This window comes from Garra rufa, chromosome 10, assembly GCF_049309525.1.
Source record: "Garra rufa chromosome 10, GarRuf1.0, whole genome shotgun sequence".
NCBI lineage: Eukaryota > Metazoa > Chordata > Actinopteri > Cypriniformes > Cyprinidae > Garra > Garra rufa.
The window spans coordinates 4,714,200-4,725,776 of NC_133370.1; the positions used below are offsets into that span (position 1 = coordinate 4,714,200).

The 11,577-nt window shown below is 28.8% G+C and overlaps 1 protein-coding gene across 4 annotated transcripts in view; it reads left to right on the forward strand.

Moving 5' to 3' along the window:
• The window catches only part of tpm4b (tropomyosin 4b), a 28,562-nt gene extending 17,077 nt beyond the window's left edge, over positions 1-11,485 (forward strand). For 2 of the 4 annotated variants that reach the window (XM_073848398.1, XM_073848400.1), the window contains 7 exons: positions 817-950; positions 2,434-2,551; positions 2,633-2,703; positions 3,070-3,145; positions 6,540-6,602; positions 6,739-6,808; positions 10,569-11,485. In XM_073848398.1, the coding sequence (XP_073704499.1) occupies positions 817-950; positions 2,434-2,551; positions 2,633-2,703; positions 3,070-3,145; positions 6,540-6,602; positions 6,739-6,808; positions 10,569-10,651 (615 nt within the window). In that variant the 3' untranslated portion in view covers positions 10,652-11,485. Of the gene's footprint in view, positions 1-816; positions 951-2,433; positions 2,552-2,632; positions 2,704-3,069; positions 3,146-6,539; positions 6,603-6,738; positions 6,809-8,363; positions 8,646-10,568 lie in introns of those variants that run through there. The other 2 variants (XM_073848399.1, XM_073848401.1) reach the window with 2 other exon arrangements.
• The last annotated feature ends 92 nt before the right edge of the window (positions 11,486-11,577 follow it).

Here is an 11,577-nt window from a genome sequence, read left to right on the forward strand (position 1 = left end):
ATCAGAATTTTTTCAATTTTATGTTTTGTATAATATAACAATAGTAAGTTTATTATTATAAATATTAAAATGCTTTTTTTTATTTTGTTAAATATTTTACATAATGTATTTGATATAAGTAATATATAATATATTAAATTATATTATGTACCAAAAAGCAGTTTTCCAGGCAGTTTTAAAGACTCATATTGATATGATAATGAGATGCGTGGTTGAGCATCTATTAAGGCATGAGGCCCACTCTGTTCTGTGTTAGAGGAAGTGGGCGTGGCCAAAGAAAAACTCTCATTCAAATGAGTCAAACTGAAAGAATCAGCTTCGCATGTGCTTACAATTCTTTTTGTGTGTTAAAACTACTGATTTCTCTGGGTTTAAATGGTTATTTTACCTAATATTAATGTGTTGTCATGACCTGCTCTCCTATGCCAATGTCAAATCTATATTTTATATATTTTAGCACTTGATCTTGCACTCTTATTGGCAACTGAGGGCATAGACAATTAGATAAATATTAGATATAAATATATATTTGAGAAAGACGAATAAGAACAGTAATAACAAAAAATTATAATTCATCTCAAAAACTATGGAATTTCTAATAGAAGCCAGTCCTACAAAGGTCTTACTGGATAAGCTAAAATTGTTTTGTTTCTTATTTATTTTTTTTATGTTAGAATTTCAGGTTATCCAGTAGGATCTTAGCAGATTGTTTTAAGATCTGTTTCTAGTAGCATTCCTGTATGATCTTTTGATCCTGCTTCATTCCTTCGGATTACTAGCTGGATCTTTAAGCGCTGTTTCTCTGTATGTTGACAGGCGGAAGGAGACGTGGCGGCTCTGAACCGCAGGATCCAGCTGGTGGAGGAGGAACTGGACCGAGCCCAGGAGAGACTGGCCACCGCGCTTCAGAAACTAGAGGAGGCCGAGAAAGCGGCGGATGAGAGCGAGAGGTCTGAACAAACATACACATACATCTGTGCATGTTAGAGTTATTCAACTAGACCATAAAAAAGCACTTTTACTTCAGTTGTTTCATCACATACTTGTAATAAAATAAATGTTAACTGAAATAACAGTAAAAAAAAAAAAAGTATATATATTTATATATATTTCTTTTTTCCACGAAAATTTTCTCTTCTCTCTATATATATAATTTATTTTTTCATTTATTTTAAATTATTAAAATAACAAACGTAAACTGAAAACCTTTATGTAGACATTTTTGAAAAACAGAACAAATGAAAATGACCAAAACATTAACTTAAATAAAAAGTAAAATATAAAAATAACTAAATTTTCAAAATGTAACATTTAAAACTATATTTGAATCATAAAAGCTATAATAATATAATAATAATATAAAATTTGACTCATCTCCCTAATTGCCATTCTTTCTGTGTACAGTGCATTGTTAAATTGTTACTTGAGATAAAATAAATTTTTACTGTAATAAAATATAAAAGACTTTTTGTCATGAAAATGACAAAAACACAACAAAAATGACTAAATATTTAACTAAAATTAAAATAAAAACAATAATTAAAAAATATAAACTCAATTAAAAATATTTATAAAAAGTGTAATTTTAAAATCATTTTCATTAGCATTATTTCAATACAGATTCTTTAAAAAATATAATATGTAGCTTTTTTGAGATTAGCAGTTATCCTTTTATTGTGTATACCATCACTGCACATGCATTTTTATTTAGATTTAGTTTAATTTATATAAGTATTAAGAAAACCAATTAATATACACTACAATTTAAAAGGTTTTGGATGGTAAGATGTTCAATGTTTTTATTTTTAAAGACGTCTCTTCTGCTTAAAAAGCCTGCATTAATTTGATCCAAAGTTCAGCAAAAACAGTAAAATTTTGATAGTAAAAATATCTAAAATAACAGTTTTCTATTTGAATATGTGTTCAAATGTAATTTATTTCTGAGATTTCAAAGCTGACTTTTCAGCATCATTACTACAGTCGGAAATAGAAATCTTCTGTAATGTTATAAATGTCTTTATCATCACTTTTGATCAATTTAAAGCACTCTTGCTAAATGAAAGTATTAATTTCTATAATTTCTTTACCAAAACAAACCAATAAAAATTATACTGACTACAAGCGTTTGAGTGGTAAAGTATATAATGTTACAAAAGCTTTTTATTTCAGATAAATGCTGATCGTTGGATATTTCTATTCATTAAAGAATCCTGAAAAAATACACTCAACTGGTTTAAATATTGATAATAATAATAATAATAAATGTTTTAAATATCAATTAAACTAAAATAACACTTGTGTACATCAGTTGCACACAAAAAATCATGCATTAATTAGAGAATAAGTATGTTTACTAACAATGACTGAAAGTGAAATGTAAAACAAATCATGCATATTATCTATTTATTTGAATTTTTTGTGTTTTGCATCCAGAGGCATAAAGGTGATTGAGAATCGTGCGATGAAGGATGAGGAGAAAATGGAAATTCAGGAAATACAGCTCAAGGAAGCCAAACACATCGCTGAGGACGCCGACCGCAAATATGAAGAGGTCAGAGACACACTTTTCATTCGGTTTACTCTGTCGTTCCAATCAGGAGCGAATCTGTGAGTATCCTCTGTGTGTTTGCAGGTCGCTCGTAAGCTGGTGATTCTAGAGGGGGAACTGGAAAGAGCAGAAGAGAGAGCGGAGATTGCAGAACTGTTAGTACACATCTTTAACTAACCCATAGACTAAATTTAGTTAACCACAGCAGAACTTGTTGACCTACACTTCAGTCTGAAGTCAATATGCAACAGAGTTCGAAACACATTTTACTTTGGTAGTTTAATATTTTGTATGATACATGATTACATAAAGAGCCTTTTATTTCCATTGAACTTTTTATATTCCACAAAAGGTTCTATATAGTGGAAAAACATTCCGTAGGTAATTAAAATGTTCTTCACACTTAGGAAAAAGTGTTTCTTTTAGGAACTGATTACTAAAAGAGTGGTTCTTTGGTGAAAACCCCCTTTTGGAGGCTTTTATTTTAAAGTGTTTCAACGTTTTCTCTTATGTTTGTACAGTAAAGGTGGAGATCTGGAGGAAGAACTAAAAAATGTAACCAACAACCTCAAGTCTTTAGAAGCTCAATCTGACAAGGTGAGTCAGTTGAGCAGAACAAATTTCTGTGTAAATTGCTCATAACGCATTCTGATCTAAGCTGTTTGTTGATTCATGCACGTGATGATTTTCAAATGAATGATTTGCACAGAAACTGGTTCTGCTGGTGTTTCATGAATGAGGCCCATTGTATTGAACATGAATGAGCTGAAACAATAATCAAACAAAGCTGGACATCTGGGAATTCTGATTCATTCCAGTGAACTGGTTCAAAAGATGATTAATTTAAGACATTTCTGAACAGTGTTAGATGAAGCCCCTGCACGTCATTTTACATCATATTTTTAGTAGCGAAACCAGTGTTTGTTAAATACAGGGTTCATACAAGGTGCTTAAAGTGCTTTTAGTACTTGAATTTGACTTTTTGAAATGTAAGGCCTGGAAAACCCTTGAAAATAACAATATTCCAGAAGAGGTACTTGAAAAATGTTTGAATTATTGAAAGATAATGTATCTATGAAATAAGTGTTTAATTTTTTTAAAAAGTACACATCTTTTCACACAGTTAAAAAAAAGAATAACAGTTGAAATCAATTGAGTGAGTCATTTAAGCTGGAACCGCTCCGATTGTTTCAAACTTTTGATGACTTTTCATTTCAAGTGTTTCACTATCAAAAACCAGATTAAAATAAAAGAGCCATTTATTTTCGACATCACTTTTAATGATTTTAATGATTTAAAAACCATTTTGTAGCGTTTCATAAATCATTTATTTAGATTGGGCCTTCAAATTGTGTATCGCAAACCATTTAATTTAGATCAGGACTTTGAAGTGGGTTTGTGAATCATTTGACTTCAATAGGAACTTTGCATATCGCGAATCAATTGATTTAGATCGAAATCCCAAGTGCCATATAGCGAATCATTTGATTAAGATCGGAACTTTGCAAATTGTGACTTATTTGATTTGACTGATCAGGAATTTGAAGCGTGGATCACAAGTCATTTGATTCAGATCAGGACTTCGAAGCGAGTTTGTGAATAATTTGGATTGAATTTAGATTGGAACCTCAAGTCACATTTAGCGAATCATTTGATTTAGATTGGAACTTCGCAAATTGCAAATCATTAGATTCATATCGGGACTTCGGAGCCGGTTCTTGAATCTTTAAGCAAAATTGAATGATTTGCGATGTGCACTATGAGTCCTGATCTGAAATGATGGTTGCAAATAATTTTTCAGGTCAGGAATTTGGAGAGTAGATTGTGAATCACTTGATTTAGATCAAAACTTTGCAAATTGCAAATCATTTGACTTAGATTGGAACTTTGCATATAGCAAATCATTTGATTTAGATCTAAACTTCAGAGCGGGATCTTGAATCATTGCACGAATTGAAAGATTCACGCTCCAAGTCCTGATCAGAAATGATGGTTCACGAACCATTTTTCAGTTCAAGAATTTGGAGCATAGATTGGGAATCACTTGATTTAGATCGAAACCTAAGAGAGTGGATCGCGATTTGCGATTCATTTGATTCAAATCAGGACTTCAAAGTGGGTTCGCAAAATCATTTGACTTGGATTAGTGAATCAACTGATTTAGATCGGAACTTTGCAAATTGCAAATCATTTGGTTCATATCGGGACTTCGGAGCTGGTTCTTGAATCATTGCATAAATTAAATGATTCACGATTTGCGATTCGAAATCTGCGCTCCGAGTTCTTATGTGAAATGATGGTTCGCGAATCATTTTTCAGATCAGGAATTTGGAGCATAGATTGTGAATCCCTTGATTTAGATCGGAACTTCAAAACGGGTTCGCAAATCTATTGCTTTAGATCGGATCCTAGGAGTGTGGATCACAAATCATTTGATTCAGATCAGGACTTTGAAGCGAGTTTGTGAATCATTTGGATTGAATTTAGATTGGAACCTCAAGTCACATATAGCGAATCATTTGATTTAGATCGGAACTTCGCAAATTGCAAATCATTTGATTCATATCGGGACTACGGAGCCGGTTCTTGAATCTTTAAGCGAAATTGAATGATTTGCGATGTGCACTATGAGTCCTGATCTGAAATGATGGTTGCAAATAATTTTTCAGGTCAGGAATTTGGAGCGTATATTGTGCCTCACTTGATTTAGATCAAAACTTTGCAAATTGCAAATCATTTGACATAGATCGGAACTTTGCATATAGCAAATCATTTGATTTAGATCTGAACTTCAGAGCGGGATCTTGAATTTTTGCTCGAATTGAATGAATCACGCTTCGAGTCCTGTGTCAGAAATGATGGTTCACGAATTTGGAGCATAGATTGAGAATCACTTGATTTAGATTGGAACCTAAGAGCGTGGATCACGATTTGCGAATCATTTGATTCAGATCAGGACTTCAAAGTGGTTTCGCAAATCATTTGACTCAGATCAGAACTTTGCATATAGTGAATCAACTGATTTCGCTCGGAACTTTGCAAATTGCATTTGGCGAATCATTGGATTTAGTTTGAAACTTTTCAAATTGTGAATCATTTTATTCATATCGGGACTTCAGAGCTGGTTCTTGAATCATTGCATGAATTAAAAGATTTGCAATCCGCACTGATCAGAAATAATGGTTTGCAAATAATTTTTTCAGGTCGGGAAATTGGAGCGTACATTGTGAATCACTTGATTTAGATTGGAACTTTGGAGCAGGTTCGCAAATCTTTTGCTTGGATCGCGAATCATTTGATTCATATCAGGACTTTGGAGCGGTTTTGCGAAGCTTTTTTTTTTTTTTTAATTGGTAGAAAAAATCAAACCATAAGCGAAATCTCTGATTGAAGTCCATAAAAATAAAAATAAAAACAGTGCTTAAAATCCTTGAAAGTCTTAGAATTTTATTTTACACACTGTAAAAAGTTTTGACCAGTTTCACCTTAAAAACGTAAGTTCAGCAGCTGCCTTAAATTTTTAAGTTAAATCAACTTAAAACTACTATTCATTTCAACTCACGACAATAAAATAGGTTAAAATTAGTTGTACTTTAAAGTTGATTTAACTTAATTTTAATGCAGCTGCTAAACTTAAGTTTTTAAGTTTAAACTGGTGAAAACTTTTTACAGTGCAGTACGAACCCTGTAAATGCGTTTGTTGATAAATAACATATTTCAAATCCACAATGTAAATATTTTAATTTTTAAATATGTTACATTACACTTATGCAGTTTATTTATTTACAAAATGTTAAACATTTCTATTTAGTTCTTGTAGTAGTTTTATTTTTATTTTTTATTGTTGGCTCTGTGCAGTTCATGATAATATCAATGCATTTCAATACTTTTAACATTTACTTTACTGGTACCATGTTAAATCTGAAACCTAAAGCAAAACTGGTTTAGAACCAGTGTTCTAAATAACCTTTTGCATGCTTTCTGTCTGTAGTATTCAGAGAAAGAGGACAAGTATGAAGAGGAGATCAAAGCTCTCACTGATAAACTGAAAGAGGTGAGTGAGTTTAGCCTAAAACATCTACTCATTCTAATAGTTTTGCATGCAAGTTTTTCTTTCGTAGGCCAGATGCATGCCGTTCAGGCCATTCTCCGACCTTTTACATTTTTTGCTCTTTGCATTTTCCCCGCAGGTTGAGACTCGTGCTGAGTTTGCAGAAAGGACAGTGTCCAAACTGGAAAAGACCATTGACGACCTCGAGGGTAAGCTGTGATTCACTCTTGAGGAATTCCAGCTGATGACGTCTCTAATACCGTCAGCTGGAATTAACCTTTGTCTCCTCTGACTGTGTGCGGTGGCTTTTTCTCTTTTCATTGTACTGAAAGAACAGCGTTAATGGGGCAAGCTTGTTCGACCTGTTTAACTCATCTTTTTAAATAGTTTTTACAAATACCTGGAGAAGATGAACTGAAGCTGTATTGAACTTTTCATAATTGATGAACTTTGCAATATTGATCTAAATTTAGCTGAATAATGACACTAACAACTGTAGAGCGTCATCTGTGAAGTTAAATTGAATTAGTTTCGTAGTTGATTATTATTAAATATAAGTGAATAAGTGTATGTTTTGACATTTATAAATATAACACTTAATATTTGATTAATTGTAAAGTTTTTTTTAAATTATTAGTTAAAATGAACATTATTATTTCTAATAATAAATATTTATTAATTAATTAATATATATATATATATATATATATATATATATATATATATCACAGGAATAAATTACATTTTAAAATATATTCAAATAGAAAACAATTATTTTAAATACTACAAATATTTCAAAATTATAATGTTTTTGCTGGACTTTGGGTTGCATAAATGCAAGTTTGGTATACAGGATAGACTTCATTAAAAGCATATTTTATTTATATATAATAGAAATATGATTATTAGAAATAAATAAATTAATATATAATGAAAAAATATTTTACAATTAATTAAATATTAAGTGTTATTTCTGTTTATTAAGCTGTTTATTACAGCGTAATTACAGCCTAATTGATTAATATTAAGTAACATTTAATAAATTGTTTGTATTATATTATTATTTATATCAAATGGTTTATTAATAGTTAGTTTTGAATAAATTGTAATAAATGATATAAGTATAAGATAATAGATAGATAGAATAAATAAATAGAAAATGTTTAAATTAATTGTTAATAATTAAAATTAATACCACTGTTATGTTCCTGTTTATTAAGAGCTAATAAATTGATTTTGTTAATAGTAATAATAGTAATAATTTATACATTTTTGATTGAATATTATATTAATATAAAATATATATATTCAAATATACACTAAGACATAAGATTTTTTATGTTTTTAAAGAAGTTTATTTTGCTCATCAAGTCTGATTTATTTGATCCAAAGTACATTTGAATATATTTAAAAATTCAATTTATTTCTGTGATCAAATTGATTAATAAACCACTTTTATATCGTCATTCATTAATATGAAGTTACTTCAAAACAGTCTGTATTAATAATAAGCACTACATAAATAAATCTACCTTCACATGTAAATGCACAAAAAAATCTTTTTCTTTATTTCTTTTATTTAGAGCTGCCTCCCTAAACGGGATTTTGAGGCATTATTGTGCTTTGTCTTTTCTACTTTGACTTGTTGAACTCACTGTTTCCTTTCTTCTTGTCTATCATTTCCTTTTTCCTGTTCCTGTCCCCTGCGCTCTCCATCCTTGGCCGAAACACCTGTCTTTTCTGCTCTTGACCTTTGACCTCCAGATGAACTCTATGCTCAGAAGCTGAGATTAAAGGGCATTAGTGAGGAGCTGGATCATGCGCTCACTGATATGACCTCCTTATAGATGCTTTAATGTGTCAGCAGTGCTGGAGCTGAACATTATGAGTGCAAACTGTGATTGACAGCTCTCTCGTCCAATCAAGCACTGCTGCTCTGCACAAACGATCCTGATTGGCTGTGCCTCTGTCTCTCTTTCTCTGCTCACCCTTTCTTCCTCACTGGTGCCTTATGTGTTTTGCACTCTTTTAAAGTTTGGTCATTCTTCTAAAATTTAATAAAGTGTTTTCTGCTCTTTAAACACTTTCTCTTGTTTCATTTTCTTGCTTTTAGGAATAATGCATATTTCCTGCCTCTCTGATCTTTAGTCTTAATCTTTTTCCATCTTTTCATAGAGAAACAAAATAATAAAGAAATGCATATTAACATGTTTATATTAGACGTGATAAATATTTTATATTAAAAGAGTTAATGATTCTCCTTTGTATAGTGTAATGCTGAATATAGTGTTTTTATTCAACTTACAGTAGTGGACAATAACAATAATAATTGAAAATAATTAAATAATATTTTAAATATTAAAATGTTTTAAAATATTTGAGTATTTTTCAAAAAATAAAAATGTTTTACTGTAAAATAGTAGCTATATAAGTAGTTTACAATATTTCAACTTACAAATGTGGAACAACAACAAAAATAATAATTGAAAATAATTTTAAATAATATTTTTGAATAATTGTAAAAAATATTTAGATGTTTTAAAATATGGTAATATTTTTTACAAATGTTTTACTGCAGAATATTTAGATATATGCAGATATATAAGTAGTTTGATCAGTTTGGGATCAACCGTGGAATGATGACAACAAAAATAATAATAATTGTAAATATTATTTTTAAATAATAATTTCAAATAATATTTAATTTTTTTTAAATATTTAAATATTCTTTTACAAATATTGTTAAATAATATTTTTTAAATAATGTTTTACTGCAAAATATTGAAATATATGCAGATATACAGGTAGTTTGAGATTATTCAACTTACAGCAGTGGAACAACAACAATAAGAAAAGTTATTTTAAATAACATTTTTAAACAATATTTAAATGTTTTAAAATATTTACAATAGTGGAACAATAATAAAATCATTTTAAATAATATTTTTAAAATAATACTTTAATGTTTAAAATATTGAAATCATTTACAAATATAATTGTAATATAATAAATAAATAAATATGTATAAATATGTATATAATAAATTTACATGTTATAATATATTTAAATAATTTTACAATTTATTTAAAATTTTATATATATATATATATATATATATATATATATTATTTTTTTTTTTTTTATGTTTTACTGTAAGATATTCAAAAATATTTAGATATATACGTAGTTTAATCATTCAACTTACAATAGTGGAACAACAACAATAAAAAAATTATTTTAAATAACATTTTTAAAGAATATTTAAATGTTTTAAATATTTTAAATAACATTTTTAAACTGTTTTACTGCAATATATTTAAAAATGTAGATATAGAAGTATTTTCAGATCATTCAACTGAACAACAACATAGTCGTGGAACAACAACAATAATAACTATTGAAAATAATTTTTAGAAACATTGAAATGTTTTAAATGATTTAAATATTTTTAAATAATATATTTTTTAAATGTTTTTTTTGCAAAATATTCAAATATTATTAAATTACTATTAAAGTAGTTTGAGGTCATTTAACTTACAATAGTGAACAACAACAATTGAAATATTTTTAAATAATATTTAAAAAATAATGTACATTTTCTGAAATATTTAAATATTTGTAAATAATATTTTAAAAATGTTTACTGCTAAATATTAAAATATGCAGATATATAAGTAGTTTGAGATCACAGAGCAAAAATTTGTTAAAAAAACCCATTGAAGACACACTAGAAGTGGGTTCTACAGAAGCATATATTATGACCCAAGAGTTTCAGAGCTCAATATATTTCTGTCTTTAAAAAGCTTTATGCATTATCTGTTAAAATCAATCAGCTGTGGTTTATAGTTTAAGCCTGAAATGTGTGGCCTTGTGCAATCAACACTTTTGAGATTTTTTTGTTTAGATAAAAAGCACAGATGTTTGCAATTAGATGTCTCTTTTTTTAATCATCATCCTGGTTTATTTCAGAGGATATGGCTGAGGCAAAACAGCAAAACCTGGAGATGCATCAAGTCCTGGATCAAACACTTCAGGAGCTCAATAGCTTGTGAGCAAACCAGAAAAAATCCACAAAGAACATTCCAGAATTTAATTCATCAATCATTCCAACAGTGTTCTATGTTTAGCTTATCATGTTTTTTTTTGGTTTTGTATGTTGTAAGTTATGTTACTTTTCCTTCCATTATTTTCTATATTTTGGTTGATCATTTTCAGCTTATTTCCTAATTCACCTACTTATTCCATTAAGTAATAAATAATGTCTTGTTTTTTCCATTTCCATTCGTCTTAAATTTTTGTCCCATTTGTGTTTTATGTTTTTGGACCTAAAATTGTTGACCCATTAATGCATGTAAGAATGTTTCCCTTTTTCTTTTCACTTTGTCTGCTGTGTAAGGTTAGTGCTGTTTAATTTATTTCTTTTGAACAAACATAAAGATGGAAGGTTTACTTAAAACACTAGAAATTCAACAACATAGGGTCAGTGCATAAAGCAATTAGTACATCACATTTTATTGATGATGTTAGGGAAATATATGCAAATGTACCAAAAATCTGATTCTGAAAAAAAAAAGTTAATTGAATAATTTACTAATTTTATTTAAGGTAAGTGGTGCAATAAATTTGTTTTAGCTACATTTAAATTAACTAATTTAGTTTACTAACTTTCAACAATTATATTTTATTTAAATGCAGCTAAAATAAATTGATTGCAAACTTACCTTAAAAACATTTAGTAAATTTAATAATGTTTTTCAGTGTTGGACAATACTTATTTTGTCATTTATGAGACCATTTTGTACCCTTAATCCTGCAAGGGTTATTTTCACTGTGGTTTGATGTTTTTTTTATACCTGTTAAACTAAATAAATGTTTACTTATTTGCACACCACATCATCTGAGAGTTATTTTAAATAAATTACACTTGAATGTTGGCAGATATGTCAAAGGAAAAGTGCTAAATTATATCTTGTAAAAC